The following is a 17,939-nucleotide window of genomic DNA, read 5'->3' as shown; positions in this document are numbered from 1 at the left end:
TCCTCCTCTGTCCATCTTGGCATGATTTGGGCACAGCCTTTGCCAGGCAGATGTAAGACATGGGGCCTTTGGGTCTCAGGGGAAGGGCAGTAAACAACAGGACTCCAAGATTACATCCAGAGATTACTCTTGCAGGGTCAGCTGTTACCACTCTGCACCAAAGTCCCTCTAGAGCTAATGGCTGGCTTAGATCCTACCTAATTTCATCAGCTCTATATCCCATCTCCTGTGCTGGGGAGCTCAGCATCACTAATCTCATCTGCTTCAGCCTACTTCTTGCCCTCTTGAGGGCTTTAGCCTCATGAAGATTTAAAAATAGAGCATTTGTTCGAGGTCCTTCTCTTCATTTCCTAACAGCAGATTCTCTTAGGGCTTTTCAGACTTGTGTCCCTGAGGACTAGGAACTGATTTTAATAAAAAAAATTAGAGATGATATTATCATAATTGGATGAATCTCTCAGAGCCTTCACAAGTGCCAGAAACCTCATGGGGACCACACTCACATTTCAGAGCTGGCAAACACAGATGAAGGGGCCTGAAGATTTTAATAGGGGCACCATCCCCATAAAGTTTGCCTTCACAGTTTAATCACACGAAGATGAAATGTAGAAGTTTTCTCTTTTTATCTAACACCCCACTGATCTGAGCTGCCTTTGTTTCCAGTGCTGGCCCCAGTATTTGTGAAATGTATTAAGCTTCTTGTTGCTTTTGGAAATAATAGTCACCACTGTATTATGGCCAAATCATTGCTTTCCTCCCTTATTGACCTTTTTTTTTTCAGGCTACCAAGCACCCTTGACTTTGTTCGTGGGATGGTTAATCAACAAGTCTGTCACAATGATGGATTCCTCCTGAACTGTTGCTTAATTAGCTTGGTTGGAGGTATAAATCAAGTGGAATACCAATTCTTCCAATGCCACAGACAGGCAGCCATGCTCAGCTTGACAGCAGTGAGTTATTACTCTGCCCCAGTGCAGGATCAGCCTGCAGGCACCAGCCTGCAAAGCCAGAGGGGCCATGGGTTGGTCCTGAGAGTGCTGGTGTGCACAGAGCCACACACAGCTGGGTGAAGGGCATCTGGGATGGAGCTGGAGGTGGGCTCTGCAGGGGCTCTGTGCCTGGGACACTCCCCAGAGCATCAGCCCCAGCAGCTGCTCACGGGGAGACAGCTCATGGATAGGTGATGTTTCTCACCAGGGGTGCTTTTTAATGAAGAGGAGACATTTCAGTCTGTAGCCAGGCTGAGTTATGAGACAAGGATCTCTGTCTCCTGACAGGCAGAACTGCCTCCCACAGAAAGGCAGCTACACATCGCAACAAAAGGACAAGTAATACATCGGCCACAAATTAAGGTTTTTAAGATTAATCTTAATGGCTTGGTATTTTTATAGGTAAGGCTTTCACACAACAAGAATGTATTTAAACCAGTTGAACTGAATTTTGCAACTTTAAGAGAGATGACTTCTCTGTGGCTACAAAGAGCTTGTTCCCAGCAGGTCTGGGCCATCTTGATCCCTGCTGAACTGTGTGGTGGAAGTCATCCAGGAATACTTGAAGTTTTCTAATTATCCTTTTTGAATTCCAAGGCTAAGCTACATAAACCTTTTTCTGAAACGCTTCCACTAATAAACCTTTTTAGCAAAGTATATTTATTTTTCCATGGCCCCCTTTTATCTTCTCTCTTTGCCAACATTTGCAGAGGGCTTAATTAGTGATTAACGATTTCAGGTGGGACATGTAAGTCCCGCTTTGGAGAAGGAATAAGTTTGTTCAAAAATTACTGAAAAAAAAATATTAAAATAGTCTAATTTTACTGATTTCCCCTTGCTCTAATTTTCAGTGGAAGAGTGGGTTCAGTGGCCCCTCTTGCCTAGGACCTACCTGTAAGAGTAATGCTCTCCAAGCTGCTGAACAGGGCAGTGACACAACACAGACTGACCTCATGAAAACAAAGATTTGGGCTTCGTCTTTATCTTGTGATTTAGTTCTTGCTCCAGTGTGTGACATCTCCTTGCCAAATGGGTAAATCTGTTGCTAACGTGTGGATGCCTCAATGGAAACCTGCACAGAGGGTCTGGGTGAGGCATGGTGTGAATTATGCTGCCATGGCAACCCTGGATTTCTTTCATCCATTGATATTTGCATCCTTCTTTTTTGGCATTTTCACAAATAGAGTCTTCAATTTTTTTTTTATTTTTTTGTTTTCCATTCCCAATAGCTAAGTGGAATAGATCACTAAATTTGTTCTGAACACCATGATAAAAAAGTACGAAAATGAAGTTCATGCGTGGGGACAAAAGGGTTATGGTTACTTTGCAGGTTTAAGTTAAATTTTTGACTAGGAATTATGTTTGAAGAAGTCCTTCATTTGTAAAGACATCAGAACAGAGGAAGAGAATGCAGTTAAGATAAACTTTTCTATTCCCAGACAGTCCCAATATAGATTCTAGAAGTCAGAAAAAAATTCACTGAACAATCTGTTCTATGTCTCTAATATGCCACCCCATTGCTGTAGCAAATAAAATGGAATCACTGTAGTTGATGAACTCAAAAATGCCTAAGACTTATTTTTTTCTTAATTTATTAATAAAAAGTATAAAGAAAATCAGAAAGCTTCTGGTGTTATTTATGAATTATGACTAATTTCTTCAATCATTTTCTGGCACTTACAAACGGCGCACAAGAAAATTAAGAAATAACTCAAATAAAACTGTGTCTTGATTGTTTTTGTAACCTATATCTTATACATGCCTTTCACACAAAAGGTATGGGTCTGTTCTTTTTCGCAGTGGAGTTAATGGAACCGTTCCTAACTTCTGTAGTACTTATAGTAAGATGAGAGGAGATTACAGGCAACACTTCCAGCTTGCCCACACCATTAAGTACTACCAGCTTGCCCATGGAGTGCTTTCATTAGCAATTCTTCTCTCTCCAAGGCACCTCCAGTTTGCCTGGAAAGGACTTCTCATCCCAACATCTGAGTACCACCAAGCATAAGGACACACCTGGCTTCACTCCTTCACAGTGTTTTTTCAAGAACTCCATCCATGGCTTTTGTATGGGGTGGCCTGGGCACTGTTCTACTGAGGAGGACGAAAAGTCACCTAAAACAGAGGTAAAGAGACTCACTCAGAACACAGCCAGCTTCAGGTCAGCCTTTAGGAATCACTAATGGGAATATTTTTGCCAAGAAAATCTTTTCAGCGGATGCCAAGTGTGTTTTCCCACATCAATCACAGTTTGTTAGACTCCAGTTTTAACAGTTCTGGTCCTCTGAGGGTCCTGTGCCACAACTGCCCAAGCTCCAGCTGCAAGTGTCTGCTAAATTGCTCAAGTGAACTGCTTGCAAACACCCTACAGGCAGGATTTCATTCAAAACCAGTAAGTGAAAATTATGATTAATTATATATTCCCAGAAGTTACGATCAGTTTATGAATGATTCATGAAAAAAAAAAAAAAAAGAGACAACTAAATAGACTGTGAATATAATTTGCAAGCAATAATTTAAGCAACTTCATCTCCAAAGGCGAGGTCCTTCTCATATTTACCTAATGACAGTCTGCAGTGCAAGTGCTGGGTGCAGTGTTGTGAATATTCTGTTTCCACACATCAAAATGCAGGTTTGCACTGTCCACAGCTCTGAATGCAAAGGGCAGACTTTCAAACAAACAGCTGTTTGCAAGCAGAGCTCAGGGGGGGGAAGGCATCACAGTGCTGAGTGCTGATGCCCAGCTGCTGCCACAGCTGGACACCCAGGATGTAACCAGGTGCCAAGAGGGAGGAGCAGCAGGGCACAAATGTTTCCTGGAGTCAAGGTGAAAAACATGGAGCCATCCCTGCCTTGGCTCTGAACCTACTATGCTTTCTCCCTGGGGGAGTGTAATTTAAAGCCCCGTTATACATTTGCCCTTCCAACTTCTCACCAAAGCTGGCATCCAACACAAACTGCCTTCAGAAACAGGGTGTGAGACACCAGAGATGCTGTTCATGTATTATTTATTATTGTAATTCCTGTCTATCTAAGGCTTATCTGGATGCAGTTCATGGATTTCAAAGAATGTCATGGGTTTGGGTTTTGTACTCCATTTTTGGACCGGGTTGATAAGGAGTGTCTGACTTTGCCCAAAGATGCTCCACAAATTCCTGGGGTCAATTTCCCCTCCAGGGCACGTTTTCCTAAGGATGTGGTTTCCTCCCTGCTTTCTCCTCTGTGACAAATGTTTGGGACCAGCACTAACACTTTAACACTGCAGCTAGAACAGCAGCATCACAGAGGGTTAGCAGAAGCACAGTGGCCAGGATGGTTCTCAGATGTATAAACAGCTCGAGTTTTGCAAGAAAAGGCAGAGTCTTTCATGAGAATCAAGCAGCAAAATTGGAAAGTCCAGAGGAAAAAAGTCCCTCTAGGCCTGACATGAGAGGAACAAACATCAAAAGAAGCACAAGGTAGGGACTGTTGCTGAAATGTAAGCCAAATCACATAATGCTGTTAAAAAAGTGAAATCAGACTGACCAAGATATCTAAGTTACTTTGTATACCCACCCTCTGTTTGACTATACATTTGCTGCTGTGTAAGATATGCAGAAGTAATTACACCCCTCAGGAGACAAAAAAAATAAGTTGTGTTCATTCATCTATTATTTCAGGTGGGGGCAAATTTCTACCTGAGCCATCGGTGGTCTGCTTGACTGGTGAGGCCATCAGCAATTCCCCAGAAAAAACAGTGCAAAGTCCAATTCCCTTTGCAGCCCTTCTCATGCTGCACCTTTTCCCCTCTTCCTCTCACAGCTTCTTCTCACAAAATCCCCCATAAACCCAGGCTGAGCTTCCTGCAAGGGCTCCACCCTCTCTTGTCAGCACTGAGGAGATTTCTTACCATGACTTCTGGCATCTCTCTAGGTGTACATGACAAGGGTCAGCCACTGGAAAAAGGAGAAGAAAAGGTGCATTTAGACAGTGATGGTACACCACTGTGCTCAGGCTTGTCTCAGGACCTTCAGGAGTGACCCAGTGACTGTAGTCCTTTTGTACTGCACAGGATAGTTAAGGGATTTTGGAACTGCCTCTTTCCCTTATTACAATTCAGACCCAGAAACTCTTTCCATATGTTGTTTTCCATGATAAATTATTGCAGCAGCTGCAGCAGGAGCAATTGGAGGGAAAGGATGGCACCTGCCTGATTGCAAGTGGAAGAGATAGTGACTTCTGGGAACCTGGCTGTCCCACAGACTCCCCTATAAAATAGGTTCAGGTCCTGTGCTTGCAAACTGTTCTCTGCCCTTGGTGCAAAACGGATTTAATGAACAATGAGGCTTGCACTAACCACAGAGTATAAACGGGAGCTGGTGAGATTGCAAAAGGCTTTTAAAAAAATCTTTTTAAATACTGGGTTGTCAAATAACAGTCCCCAGACTGATAAAATGCAGTACTCAGGCATATCACCATAGAGCACAGCAGGATTTTTGCTTCAGACTAGCTGATAAAAAGCCTGATGCATCCCCATTCAGAGAGCTATCCTTCAGGCTGTGCTTTTAAGACAAACAGCAGCAGCAAGCATTTGTCTGCTGTTTCTTTCTTAAAACCAAGATGTTTTGCAACTCAGGATTAACAGATGGGGCAGTAAGAAATGAGGACATGGATTTTTTGTTTTTTTGGTCACTTCCTCAAAGTCACTTTGAGCAATGTTTCCAGCAATGACGGGCTGGTGTCAGTAAGGGAAGACTCCATGCCTTGGCCAGGGGTGGCCACCTCTGAGCAGTGCACCCCTGGGGCCAGGGAACTCCAGGGAAACACCTCCCACGCAGCATCTACTTCCAGCCAGGCAAAACCTCCACCACTACTTGCTAGGGCAAAAGCCTAGCAACATACATCACACATCATCTTTAACTTCACCCTTCTGCTAACATGTGCTCCCACTTTGGAGCTGGGGAGAAGAGAAGGAACATTCTTACCTCCATTGCTGTCATCGAAATTTGTGATGCACCCTCTGCTAAGTTTTGGAATGCATCTAAGGGCAGAACAAAAAAAAACCTTATTTCATGAGGAAGAAGCATGAATACAATGCAGAGACAAGGCTGTGGCAGCTGAGGAGCAGAACTGCAATCCCTGTGCTGGGATGCTCTGCCTGGCTCAGGTGTCCTGCCTGGCCACATCTCATTTCTGTGCTGGGTACCCCTTCTGCCTTGGCTCTTGGATCACAGCCTGGGAAGGCATCCCAATTTTGGGGCCAAAATTTGGCAGAAGTGTCGGGACAGGCAGTGCTCAATGCGGCTGCTTTCATCTCCTCTCATAATTTGTTTCAATTGTTTTCCTGCCTGAAGACTGACAGAAGGACGGTGAGCTAATGAAACACATCTTCCCACAGGGAAACTTTCTGTTGGTCCTTCTCCATCCTCCCTGGCAGTGAGTGATCACAGCCTGCCCTAAAGAAAGTGGTTCTCTTGAAGTCATTAGTATGCCTTGCAAGCTTTTTGCAGGGAATATAAATGCAGATGCTGCTGTTATTCAGCTAGAGTTTGAAATTAACATTGCTGAAAGTTTTTTTGACAGAACACTTTGCCATCAGAAAATTTAAATCCATTCAAATATTGTTATTCTATGTGCATATTTATATTGCAGTATGTCTAGGAGAAGCCTTCAAACCAAGTGTTTGGATAAACTCAAAACACAGTATTTTGAGGGTTTTTATTTATTTTGAAATTACTTTTCTCCGAGAAATGTGCCGTTATAAACAGTAATAAAAAGTTGAAACAAATTTAAGTCTGTCTATCCTTGAATGACACATTCCTCTGGCAGCCTGGAGTTTCCCACCCTGAATGAAAAAGACTTTGTACGATTACAGATGTTTTGAAACCTGCCCAGCCTTAGCAAAAAGGCTGCTGGGAGAGGGTAGGAACAGGGCACAAGGGCTCCTTGCTCATCTGCCCCTTAGGAGGGCACCAGAGCTTCCTGCATGGCCCAGAGCAGGGAGGAAAGGTGGCACATCCAGCCCACACTGCTCTGAAGAAAGGCACAGAGCAAGGAAACCCTGGTGTTGTGCCCAGTCCAAGGCTGTATTTGCAGGGCTGGGCCTGCACCCAGCAGTCTTTTCAGGAAAAAGTGGCAGTGCTGAAATTACCTCCTCTGGGCAGAGGTAAAGTGCCTCTTTACTGCTTCATTAAGTCCAGTTAAATAGAATTTGCAAAGAAGCTGCTGCTTTTGGTTTAGGTCTCATCTCTGGCTATCTTGAAAGGATGAGTAATGATTTAATGGGACAGATTTTATCTTCCCTGCTGCATTCACATCCTCATAAAGGTTGACTGCCTTTTATTCCCACTTGGCACCCTTATCCTCTCCTGTAACAAACTTATTCACAATGATCTAAAAAGTTTGAGAAATGTATTCCACATTAAACCCTCTGTAAAGTGATAACTGAAAGAGTGGAGAGCATTTTAAGATTCTCATTACAGACAGCAATGAAACTTTTAGAGACTTCTTTCCACATGGATGCAAAGGATTTGTCTTTACATTGGCACTTAAAATGTAAAAGGATCTTTTTTAAATGAAAAAAATACTATGGCACTAATTTAGGCATAAAAACTTTCATCTACAGCAAGTGACAAGTATAATCATAAAAAACGGGTGTTTACAAGCTTTTTTTTTTTTTTAAAATGAAAGCATTAAAATCGAGACATGCTCTGACTTTGAAACAGTTCCAGAGCTGCTTCTGCTGTACTCCCTTGAAATGGGATTTCAGGCAGTGTCATCCAAGCAGGTCTGCTGACCACTATTGGCCCATTAAACATCAGTGCTGAAAACACATGGGAGAAAATGAGCGCTCCTTTCCACGCACCGTTGAAGCCCAGCTCATTCCAAAGATGGAATAAATTGCTGTAGCGATGTTCTAGCACTGGGGTCACAGTTGCTGACTTTGTTTAACTACCAGTACTTCCAGTCACAATGCTTATTATCAGAGTAGCAAAAATCACAGTTTTGTGAAACAGAATTGCATTTCCATTCAGGCAAAAGCTCATTTACAGACACTCCCTCCTTGCAATAGCTGGACGCAACACAGGGAATGGGTTTGTTTATCCACAGGGGACACCAGCCTTTCTCCTTACCACAAAACTGAGAGAACTTTACTGAGCACTGAACTGCTCTCTGGCAGCCAGTTGCTCCAGAGGACAGGAGATGAACCAGGCTCCTGGCAAACAGGCTGCCCAAAGAGCTGCCTGGGCCATGCCTGGACTTGGGCCAGGCGCGCCACTTCCAAGCCAGGCTGTCAGACACGTATTGCCAAGCCTGGTGTCGTGTCCCTGGCTCTCAGCCTGGCTTTGCAGGCTGCCCTGCTGCCCGTGCCCTGGCGGGTGCTGGCACTCACGGCTCATGGTGTCCAGGCGCAGCATGCAGCACACGAAGTCGGAGAAGCCAACTCTGCCGGCGGCATCGCCGTAGCGCAGCGTCATCAGGCGCAGCAGCTGCCCGCTGGTGGCCAGACCTGCCAAGGGAAGACACACTGAGAGGTGATGGACCAGCTCTGATGCTCTCCTGCAGCCTGCCAACAAGCTGGGGACACCCTCAGCCCCTCACCCTGTCATACACTCCCGGACAGCCTTTTCCCCCACCTCGTGCCAAAGAGTCAGGGCGGGGCAATGGAAAACCAAAGTCGCCTTACTGACTCCCATTGTGGCTTAAGTCAGCAAGCTGCAAACACTGAGCTAACTAGTCTAGTGTTATCTTGCCCTTTTAGCTTCTATTTTCTATAAGAAAGGGTGATTTTCTTTGGCTCATGACTGTCGAAGTCTGAGTGTAGCATTTCCAATACCACTGGCTCTTTCTGCTAAAGAGGCAGATGCTGCATGCTCAGGCTATTATGCTGCATAGCATGCCTGGGATTCTTAATTTTTATATTTTCTCCTCTATTAGAAAATGGTGAAGGATGCATTTCTTTTTTATTAGCTGATTATTCAGTATTTGTGTCGCAGTCTGTTTGGATGGAAATTGGTATTCAATTGAATGAACGAAAATTGCTTTTTAGAATGATTCTTTTATTAGTTAAATAAAACTACCCTAAGTGTGCTGGCTATATAAGAGGAATGATTTAAATATATTTTGCACTAAAAGCTGATTTGCAAAACAAAAGGGAAATTTTCTGCAGAGAGCTGGACTGATAGCTTTGGTTTAATGCCTTCTCTGAGACTTCAGAAAAGTCTCATTTTCTCACTCCAGGTTTTAGTAGCTCAGTTGGATGTGAAGTAACTTCCCTGCTTTTTCAACCAGCTCTAAACTTTTCAGTTTTAAATGAACTCATCATGAAGCTAAATTAGTTGAAAAAACAGAAATAAAAGAAATGGCTTCTCTACACCTGTGTAGGGAGAGAGAGCTGTTGGGAGTGGTTTAGTACCTCCACCGACAAACTCTGGTTGCATGAGCCTAGCTGGAGGTCTCCAGCAGGAATCCGATACGCAATGCTGAGAAATACATTTGGGCCTAAGATACATTTCAAATTAAGGTAAGCCTGATTTTATATTCTTTTCAAAGGAGATAAAGATAGTAATTAAAAATAAATCTAATTAATGAAATGTCTTCTTTGACTCTGGTGTTAAACCACTGTAGCAGTGAGCAATGAATTCCATTTTTAACCTTTGTGAAGACAGTGGGAATTCAATCAAGCTCTCTCCAGAGAGAAGATTCCAGCAAATATTGCTTATGGGATGCTACAATCAAGTCATCAAGTCTTAAAACACCAGCAATTTGGCCTGGTCAGTCTGGGATACACTTGCTCTGAAATCTGCTCACTTGGCAATGTCTCTCAATTAACCTCTTCAACAAGACTTAAGGGCCAGTCCTCTCTGTTCCCAAGACTTTTCAGCTGATTTGTAAGACTACTCCCCAAACCTTTCATCTGCTTTTATACTCTGGTTTTAGCCAAGCTTTTAATTACTGACTTGACATTTTCCTATTTATAAAAATTATTTTGAATCATTTACAGTTGCCAAAGAGGAGTTTTTAAATACATCAGGCCAATGCTGCTGCATTTCAGGGCAGCACTGCTGTTAATGCAGCTGGCCTGCTTTACTCTGATCCATTATTATTATTATTACTGGAAGCATTAGGAAAACAGTGAAAATTAAGCACACACTGCAGTGTTTTGTTTGGGAAAGCACTGAACTCTTCAGGGAACAGCTGGCTAGGAGCTGGATTTGGATACATTAATATTATTCCCAGAGGTAGCACCAAGCCCCCAGATGCCTTCTGGGGTTCCTGCTCAAAAGCCAGGACAGGCATCATCCCATTGCCAGGCCAGATTCAAATGCAGATGTCTGGCTCAGAGGGCAGCAAGAATGAGCTTGTAATTTTCTTCCCCACTCAGAACTACTTGCAGCCGAACATGTATTGAATTGCCATTTAACAGTGTCTTTCATCCCTTCAAAGAGCTGCATTGTTTTGGCTGACAGGACTTTTCCACGTACAGTTTTCCTCCCAGTTTTACACTTTAGCATCTTTCTCACAGAATGGCCCTGGCAACTTCTCCTTTGACATTTGGCACATCAGTGCTGCACTTCTCAGGCAGATGCTGATACTTTGCCCAGCTCTCAGCAGCAAAAAAATTATACATGCCTCCCCCAACTGATGGCTTCCAGGGACAGCAATCCTGGGACAGCATCCTCCGAGCTCCAGGCAGCCAAATGGGAGCTTCTCTACTGTACAGTTAAAAGGGGATCGCTTGTCAGAGATGAACTTCACACACAGTCTCCGTTGAGAAGCTAAAATGCTTCACTCGTGCACTCACTGAGAGTTTCAGCACTCAGTAGCCAACAGAGGTCAGTGCAAACTAAATAAATGCCTGTTGGTGTGGCTTTCCCTTCCAGACTTAGTCACTGCCCTAGAGAGAAACTGCAGGAACTGAGGCAAGTGCAAGAATCCACTCTTCCTTTCTCCTTTCCTCCACTGGATGTTCCATCCATGACCTAGAAGCCCCTCTGCCCGGTGCTGCACTTCTCTGCGTCTCTGCTGGCTCCCCAGCACAGATCTCTCAGCAGAGCTGTGATCTAACTGGTTTCTCTGTGAAGACCAAGCCACTTTCTCCACAAAGGTCTTTTTTCTTTCCTCTTTCTTTTTCACCCTTTCCTTCACTGCCACAGGCAGAGGAAAGGGAGCTGCTCGGCACCTCTGGGCGTACCTGCTGCCTGTATCGCATTCTTCAGTTCAGCAACATCAAGAAATCCAGAACGGTTTCTGTCTTCCTTGCTGAAGATATCCTAAAATACAGTGCAAAGGCAGATTTCAAGCTCTTGCCACCATTCCCCATATTTACTACTGCAATGAGTTATGTAAGTTCTCCTCCTTTAATAAATAGCCTGCAAGGAAATTCAGCAGGTGAGATGGGGTGGCCGTGACAAGGGAGACCCTCTTTCAGAAGGCTCTGATAGAATGTTACTGTGTAAGAAATCCCACAGTTTGGGGTGGACAGAAGACTTTTTGCTTTCCTAACATACCACAAGCCACATTTGAGGTGCTGTCAGTGGGAAGAGCAGCCCTATCCAGATAGGCAACGGGCTGGAATAAATCAGAGCCCACCCAAACCTCAGCCTTGAGGAAGCCCTCCTGTCCTGCACCACGACTGAGGGAGCAGGACCTGACACAGAGAAGCTGCCATGCATGCCCTGAAGAATTTAGGTGGGACCCTAAATACTATGTCACTGCTTCCAGTGCTTAACCTGGAGCAGAAACATTTCTCCCAGACAAGCTTTCATTAGATCCTACACGTTTCCACTAGAAACTGAAGAAATGAGGAAATGACATTTTTCAGATGATTCTGTTTAAGAACTCATTTCAGCTTAGAAAGCCTTTTTTTAAAAAAAACCAAAATAAATAAAAAGAAATTGTTAGTGGTGGCACAGATGTGGAGATTTCCATCAGATTCTGAGCCTAACTGGCCTTCCTACATTTTCCCTCAGTGTTGTCTGCTGGGAAAGGCTGGGCTGCTCATTTGGAGCACTTTACACACACCACTGCCTCCCTTGCGTGAGAGGAGGGAACTCTGACCCGCTAAGCAAGCAGCCTTGGCAAGGCTTCCCCCCGCAGCGTTGTGAGAGCACAGAGCATCTGCTCCCCGCTGCTGGAAAGCCCTGGGGTGCAGAATCCGCAGAATCCACAGAATCCAGAGTACACACAGCCCAGAGAGAGCCACCCCCACCCCGTACCATGTACTTAGTGAGACTTCGCCAGAGGCTCCCGAACTCCTGCAGGGTGAGTCTTCCATTCGAGTTGAGCTGTGCATTTAGTTAAGAATCGAGCACTTAATGAGATCTAAACCTGGCTGTCTTTGCTGCTTGAGGATGCTGCCTCCATAGAACTTAAACACACGAGATGCGGCCTCTTCTGTCTTCATGCTGAGAAAGCCAAGAGCTTTGTCGTGTTTAAATCCACCTTCTTTGACACATTGTACAGCTGCTCATGCCTGTGCTCACAGTCCACAAAAGGCTTCTATTTTTATAAATATAAAACTTTAACCGCAGGGGAAGCTGCAGTGACATTTAACCCCGGAGCACGGACGCCCCTGTGAGTGAACATGGCCCCGGGGCCTTGCCTCTGCATGAGGGCCCACAGGACCTGCTCTTCCCGGATCCTCCAGAACAGGCACTGAGGAGGTACGAGCACAAGGAGATGATCCAGATGCCTTCAGTCAGGCAGCAGCAGCAGCCTTTGAGGCAGACACCCCCCAGGAGTGCATGAAGGGCTGTGTCAGTGGGCTTGCTCCCCTCCAGGAGTCCCAGGCAGACACACAGTACCCACCCCAATGCAGCATGGTGAAACCTCCCCGAAAGCAAAACCCATCACCAGTGAAATACAAGCAGACAAGTGCCACTGTCGTGGAACCTGAGTGAAAAAAGCTGATCCTGGCTTTGCAGGCCAGGATAGGTCACACTGTGCATGGGTTATCTGCAGGCCAGAGAATTAAAAATCCATCCTGAATTACAGCAGAGCAGAGGTTTTGTCAGCTCTTCGCACGTGCCATGCATTCACAGAGCCCGCTTATCCCAGGACAGGCTGGAAAGAGAGAGGGACTTCTGGTCATTTTTATTCATCCTCTGGCAGTTTCTAAAGGTCTGAAAATGTCTCAAAGCTTTTTCAAGACATGGAGGAAAAGAGACAATGAGCAAGCAAGGGGGAAAAACACATTTATGGGAGAATGGATGTTTTCATCAAGGAGCTCCCTTGTTCTACAATGGCCAGAAATGTATTTCTTGTATTGCCTTGTTAGTAGTAAAAAGACTGAGTGATTCAGCTAAATAGGAAAGACACACTGGAAAGATACTCTGTGATGGCCTGCCAGGCATGTGCCTGGGGTTCAGCAGTGACAGTGTTTCTGCCCCTGACACCAGCATCGCTGGCAGCCTAATGAACGCGCCACCCCAGCATGGTGCAACCACCACAGAACAGCTGAGCTACACCTAAGCTCTGTCCTGCCTCGTTGTCTCACCTCTGCCTGAGACCCCCACCCAAGGGTGAAGCTTAGCCAAGCCCCAGAGAGGGCAAAATGAGAGCAAAGAGTCAGCTGGTAGCAGAAGGTTGATCCTCACCTCTCAGCAGACACACCAGAGCCAGGGCATGCACAGCAAAGTCCTGCATGGACCATGGGACAGTTATTTACTGGGGCCTGGGGCTAATATTTGCTTGCAGGTTCTCACACTGGGATGCTCAGCTCAGCCATAACTCAAGGCAAGGATGGGCAGCACCAGGGAAGTTTATTGCTTCTGCTGAAAGGATACATCCATCAGAGCTAAAATGCCTCTGCATGAATCAAAGCTGAATCTCCCTCCCAGGCTGGTCATTTCATCTGCAAGGATTGACAAAACAGAAGGAATTAGCAAGAGCAAGGGTTGTGACAGGCATCAGGACATCGTTCTGAGGGAAGGAGGACACCAGGCTGAAGGCTCACACAGCTGAAAAGCTCCTGATTCAGGCTCTCAAACAGCAGGAAGGGCTCTGTGCCAAGCTGAGGGAATCTGCACATCTCAGACATCTCTACCTTCCCCAAGGACAGGTGCCCTCTTTGGGCTTACTCTGCACAGTCCCTGCCCACAGATGGAAACTCTCCCCTCTTGAAATAAGGATAAGGGAAATGACAGTGACAAGAAAGGCCACTTATGCTGATTTAGCAAGTCCTTAAGAGCACTTTGTGCCTTGTGCATGGCTGAGTTGGCTCCAGCCCTCCAGCTGTGCCCCTCTCATGCTCTTATCCCACAGTGCAGCAAGCCACAGTGAGGATTTTTTAATGACCATCAGGACACCATTACATCCTATGTCAATTTACTCTAGCCTAAGGATAGGCAAGCACCAAAAACATGAGTTGGGCTGTAAAAGCTTTACCTTGCAAGATCACTTCATTAAGCAGTTGTTGCAGCTGCAAGGCATCAATAGTTGAGCCCTAACACAAAATAAAACACAAAGAGAGATCTGTGAGTGTTAAGTTTTCTCCTGTGTCAATTTTTCCCAAAACCTTTTTTTCTCAGGCACTGTGGCAACCAAGCACCTCTGTTTATGTACCAAGGGAGCAGCAGCATCCTCTCTGGAGCATAACAAGGCCCTCCACACTGCCAAACCACTCCAAGTTCTTCCCTACAGCTGCAGATGAGTTACAGGCACAACGGTGGACACAAGATTGATTTTGAAGATGGTGGTAATTGTAAAAGTCAGGCTTTTTCAGTAGCTAGCTGGTTATTAGTTTACATAGTTTTAAGGGACAATAAGCTTAAGTTAACTAATCACTGTACACTACAATGTGGATATGTAGCAGTTTCTGTAGCACATTTCTTATGTCTTTTAAGGTTTTTTAACTCTTATTTTAGTTGAGTCACTCTCTTATAGTTTTCTTATACTTAGCTGAGGCAGTAGGCTTGAATTCTGATTTTATGAGGGCAACAAGGCTTTTCTTTCATAAGGCTTTACTTATACGCAGTACAGGCACTGCCATCACCGTGGGGTTTGTTCTGCAGGGATGGGCAGCACAGCAGACAGCTGTGCAGGTGGGCTGGGAGCACAGGAGCTGCTTCCCCCGGATCTGCCCATCAGTGATCCCTGCCTCCCTCCCGAGACACCCCCGGGGCACCCGGCATGCAGCCCGTGCTCATTTTCACCTTCACGCATTGATATAACCATTAACTGCAAGAGGTTCATTGTGCAGAGACTTTTGACAGTGATTTTTTTTCCTCTTGACTAAGTCAAGGAGTTCTTTATAACAGTTTATTAAACCATTAAAAGCATCTCCTGTGAGCACAGAGCTTGGCTCTGAAAGAGCAGGAATCAATTACTCAAACGCTGACTGATGTCTGGTTCCCAAGTGCTGAGAAGGCAAATGGAAAATGATGCTGATGAAAGGGGGGGACTGCCCAAGACTCTCTAATTGCTTTCAGCAAAAAAACAAACCAAATGAAAATATAATAAAAAAAAAAAAAAAAGAAAAAGAAAGTACACATGCAAGCCCATCACCAGCATAACTATAAATCTCCAATAGTCCACTGATATATAGCACTAGACAATCTATCCCAGCTGAATGTCCCATATTTCTGGGGGTTTTGGCAGGTCAATCAATACCATTTTCAGGGTATCCACTTGAAGATGAAGCTACATTTCCAAAAAAAAAATAAAAAATTCTAAATGGATTTGTATCAACACCATAGATCAGTTTTTCTTTTTTTCAAGTCCAGATGTCATATTTTTATTATTTTTTTTTCAACAATATGTTTTAGAGAGGATACCTGCTTAGCATATCTTAGGAAAAGAGCCTTATAGGAGCTGTCCTGGTTCTGTCTTGATACATCCTGCATCAAAAACAAAGAGCAGACATAAATAATTCAGCTACAAAACAACTGGAGGCAAAAGTCTGCCAATCCAAGCAACACTTTAGAGGGGCAGGGAATGTACAGCACAGGCTGCAATTTTCACACCCCCAAAATAAAGTCAACTAGGAATGAGCAACTGCTACTGCAACGAAGGAAGCAACATATTTCAGATGTCAGCAGTTAGTACAACCAGGAAGGAGCAGTTCAGTGCCTAAGGAAGATGACAGAACACATCCAGGGTGGAATTCAGCAAGTCAGTACCTCAGTATAGAGACACAAGGCCTGATCCTTATTAGCAGACCTTGGTTGGGACCACTGCTCAGGGCACGTGGAGATTCATGTGAGCCAAGAAAATAGAGCATGAGTTGACTTTTCCTTTCTCTCAACCCCAAGATAAGCTTGGACTATACCTGAGCAATTGCAATTCAATGGTTATGTGATTTTTTTTCAGCCTTCCAGTGAAATGATCTACCTGGCATTAAGGGGAATTATCCTTAACATTATAAAGTTTTCAGAAAAAAAATCCAAGCCCAAGACTCAATGTCCTCATCTCTGTGTGAGATACTTCATACCAAAGAAACCCAAATACCTGAACAGGAGCAGAAACTGTGGGTACTACAATTCATCAAAGTCAAAACATTGACTAAGGACTAAAGTCAGGTAAACTGACAGCTTGTCAGTGGAAAGAGATAAAAAGTCACCATTTACACTACCCCTCTAATGGGGCTTAATTGTGTGCTGGAAAATGAGTCATAAGGAAAGGGCTGTTTTCTGCTCTCCAGAAGCAGCTTCTCACCTCTGGCTTCAAAGATCTGTGTCTTTGAAGGCTGTAGATAGCAGCCTCTCAGTGTCAGGGTTTTGCTGGTGGGACTAGCAGGACTGGACCAGCCCTGGCAATGTGCACAGCTCACAGCAAGTCAAAAAACCCACAGTAGCTGGGCTGGAGAGGAAAACACGTGTGTTGAACTAGAGATGCAGCCAGTTTCAAAGTGCAGTTTGCTTTATGTCTCTGTCTCTTTCATCCTGATGAAAATAAGCAGAAATCTGATTTGAGTTTCATCCCTATAGACTCCTGTGCTTTATAGGGTCCAAGCACTTAAATGACATCATTCCCATGGAGAAGGCATGTCCAATCCCACTCACAGGAATTAAGTTTCTCTCTCTCTCTCCCCCATAGATATACATCTTACAGATATTGAAAGAATTTAGAAGCTTTTAAGTGCTTTCTCCCCTCCTATATTTGGTTTGTCAAAGTGTTAAAGATGGTGAGGTGAAAAGGACAGATGGACAGGCTGACAAAGGGACTGTATAAGACCTGTTTCCTCCAAAATCAGGCTCTGAAAAAGATATGAGAAGAGGAAGGGCTTTGTTGTCACTCCCATCTCTCTAGAGAGATGGCCAGCAAAGTTGCAGGGTGCCAGAGTCAAAATCTGGGACAGTAGTGCGTGGTAAAGGGAGAAAAAAGCAGATGAAGAGGAGTCAGTAAAGGTGACCAAATGATCACCATCAGCACCTTCACCAGTTTTCAGACTCTTACCATTGGCAGCACTGGGCCTGATGGGGAGTTTGAGTTCCTAGAAAAGATTTACAAGAATCAGAGAGAAAAGAGGCCTTTCTAGAGCACTGATTTGCAGCTGTGGCAGAAGGCAGGCACCACCAGCAGCACTCACCCAGCCCAGAGCCCCACAGGGTGCTCAGCACCCATGGCCCAGCCTGGCCCAGCTCAGACAAGGCTGCTGCACCAGTCCTGGGTCTCTCTGTGCAAACAGGCACAGACAGGTCTGAGTCTCCAGCTGCTCTGGGGCCACTGCCTTCCCCAAGCCAGCTCTGTTGGCACCAGCAGCAGAGAAAGGGCAGCTTGTCTCACCCTGAGCACGCCAGGACTAACCTCACCATGCAGAATACAGGGCCGCCCTGCCTTCAGACACAGAAATTTTTCACCTCCTTTCTCTTTGCCCAGCTTAACAGTCAGGAATAAAAAATGCATCTGGGCTATTAAAAGGCAACATCTAAATGTCTGCAGACTGCCTGAAACTGGGCCAGGGTCACTGTTTCTAAGGCACACTTGTCAGCCACATTCAGTACTTGAGTTTTGCTTGTGGCAGAGAAA

At 44.9% G+C, this 17,939-nt stretch overlaps 2 protein-coding genes across 17 annotated transcripts in view; one reads left to right on the top strand and one right to left on the bottom strand.

The window, feature by feature from the left end:
- The window catches only part of LCLAT1 (lysocardiolipin acyltransferase 1), a 145,477-nt gene extending 142,872 nt beyond the window's left edge, over positions 1-2,605 (top strand). For both annotated transcript variants that reach the window (XR_015281382.1, XR_015281384.1), the window contains one exon: positions 782-2,605. The gene's annotated coding sequence lies outside the window, so the exon portion shown is untranslated. The remainder of the gene's footprint in view (positions 1-781) is intronic.
- Positions 2,606-2,700: 95 nt separating this feature from the next.
- CAPN13 (calpain 13) overlaps positions 2,701-17,939 on the bottom strand; it is a 70,300-nt gene continuing 55,061 nt past the window's right edge. For 10 of the 15 annotated variants that reach the window (XM_086870949.1, XM_086870918.1, XM_086870909.1 and 7 more), the window contains 10 exons: positions 17,367-17,403; positions 15,746-15,808; positions 14,358-14,415; positions 13,757-13,824; positions 12,188-12,256; positions 11,164-11,242; positions 8,362-8,478; positions 5,954-6,009; positions 4,879-4,924; positions 2,701-3,104 (listed from right to left, as the gene is read on the bottom strand). In XM_086870949.1, the coding sequence (XP_086727075.1) occupies positions 4,898-4,924; positions 5,954-6,009; positions 8,362-8,478; positions 11,164-11,242; positions 12,188-12,256; positions 13,757-13,824; positions 14,358-14,415; positions 15,746-15,808; positions 17,367-17,403 (574 nt within the window). In that variant the 3' untranslated portion in view covers positions 2,701-3,104; positions 4,879-4,897. Of the gene's footprint in view, positions 3,105-4,878; positions 4,925-5,817; positions 6,010-8,361; positions 8,479-11,163; positions 11,243-12,187; positions 12,257-13,756; positions 13,825-14,357; positions 14,416-15,745; positions 15,809-17,366; positions 17,404-17,939 lie in introns of those variants that run through there. The other 5 variants (XM_086870884.1, XM_086870894.1, XM_086870984.1 and 2 more) reach the window with 1 other exon arrangement.

The sequence above is a fragment of the Cyanistes caeruleus genome, chromosome 2 (assembly GCF_971803275.1).
Source record: "Cyanistes caeruleus chromosome 2, bCyaCae1.hap1.1, whole genome shotgun sequence".
Lineage (NCBI taxonomy): Eukaryota > Metazoa > Chordata > Aves > Passeriformes > Paridae > Cyanistes > Cyanistes caeruleus.
Note: the sequence above shows the minus strand (reverse complement) of the source record. Positions and strands in the feature narration are given on the sequence as shown.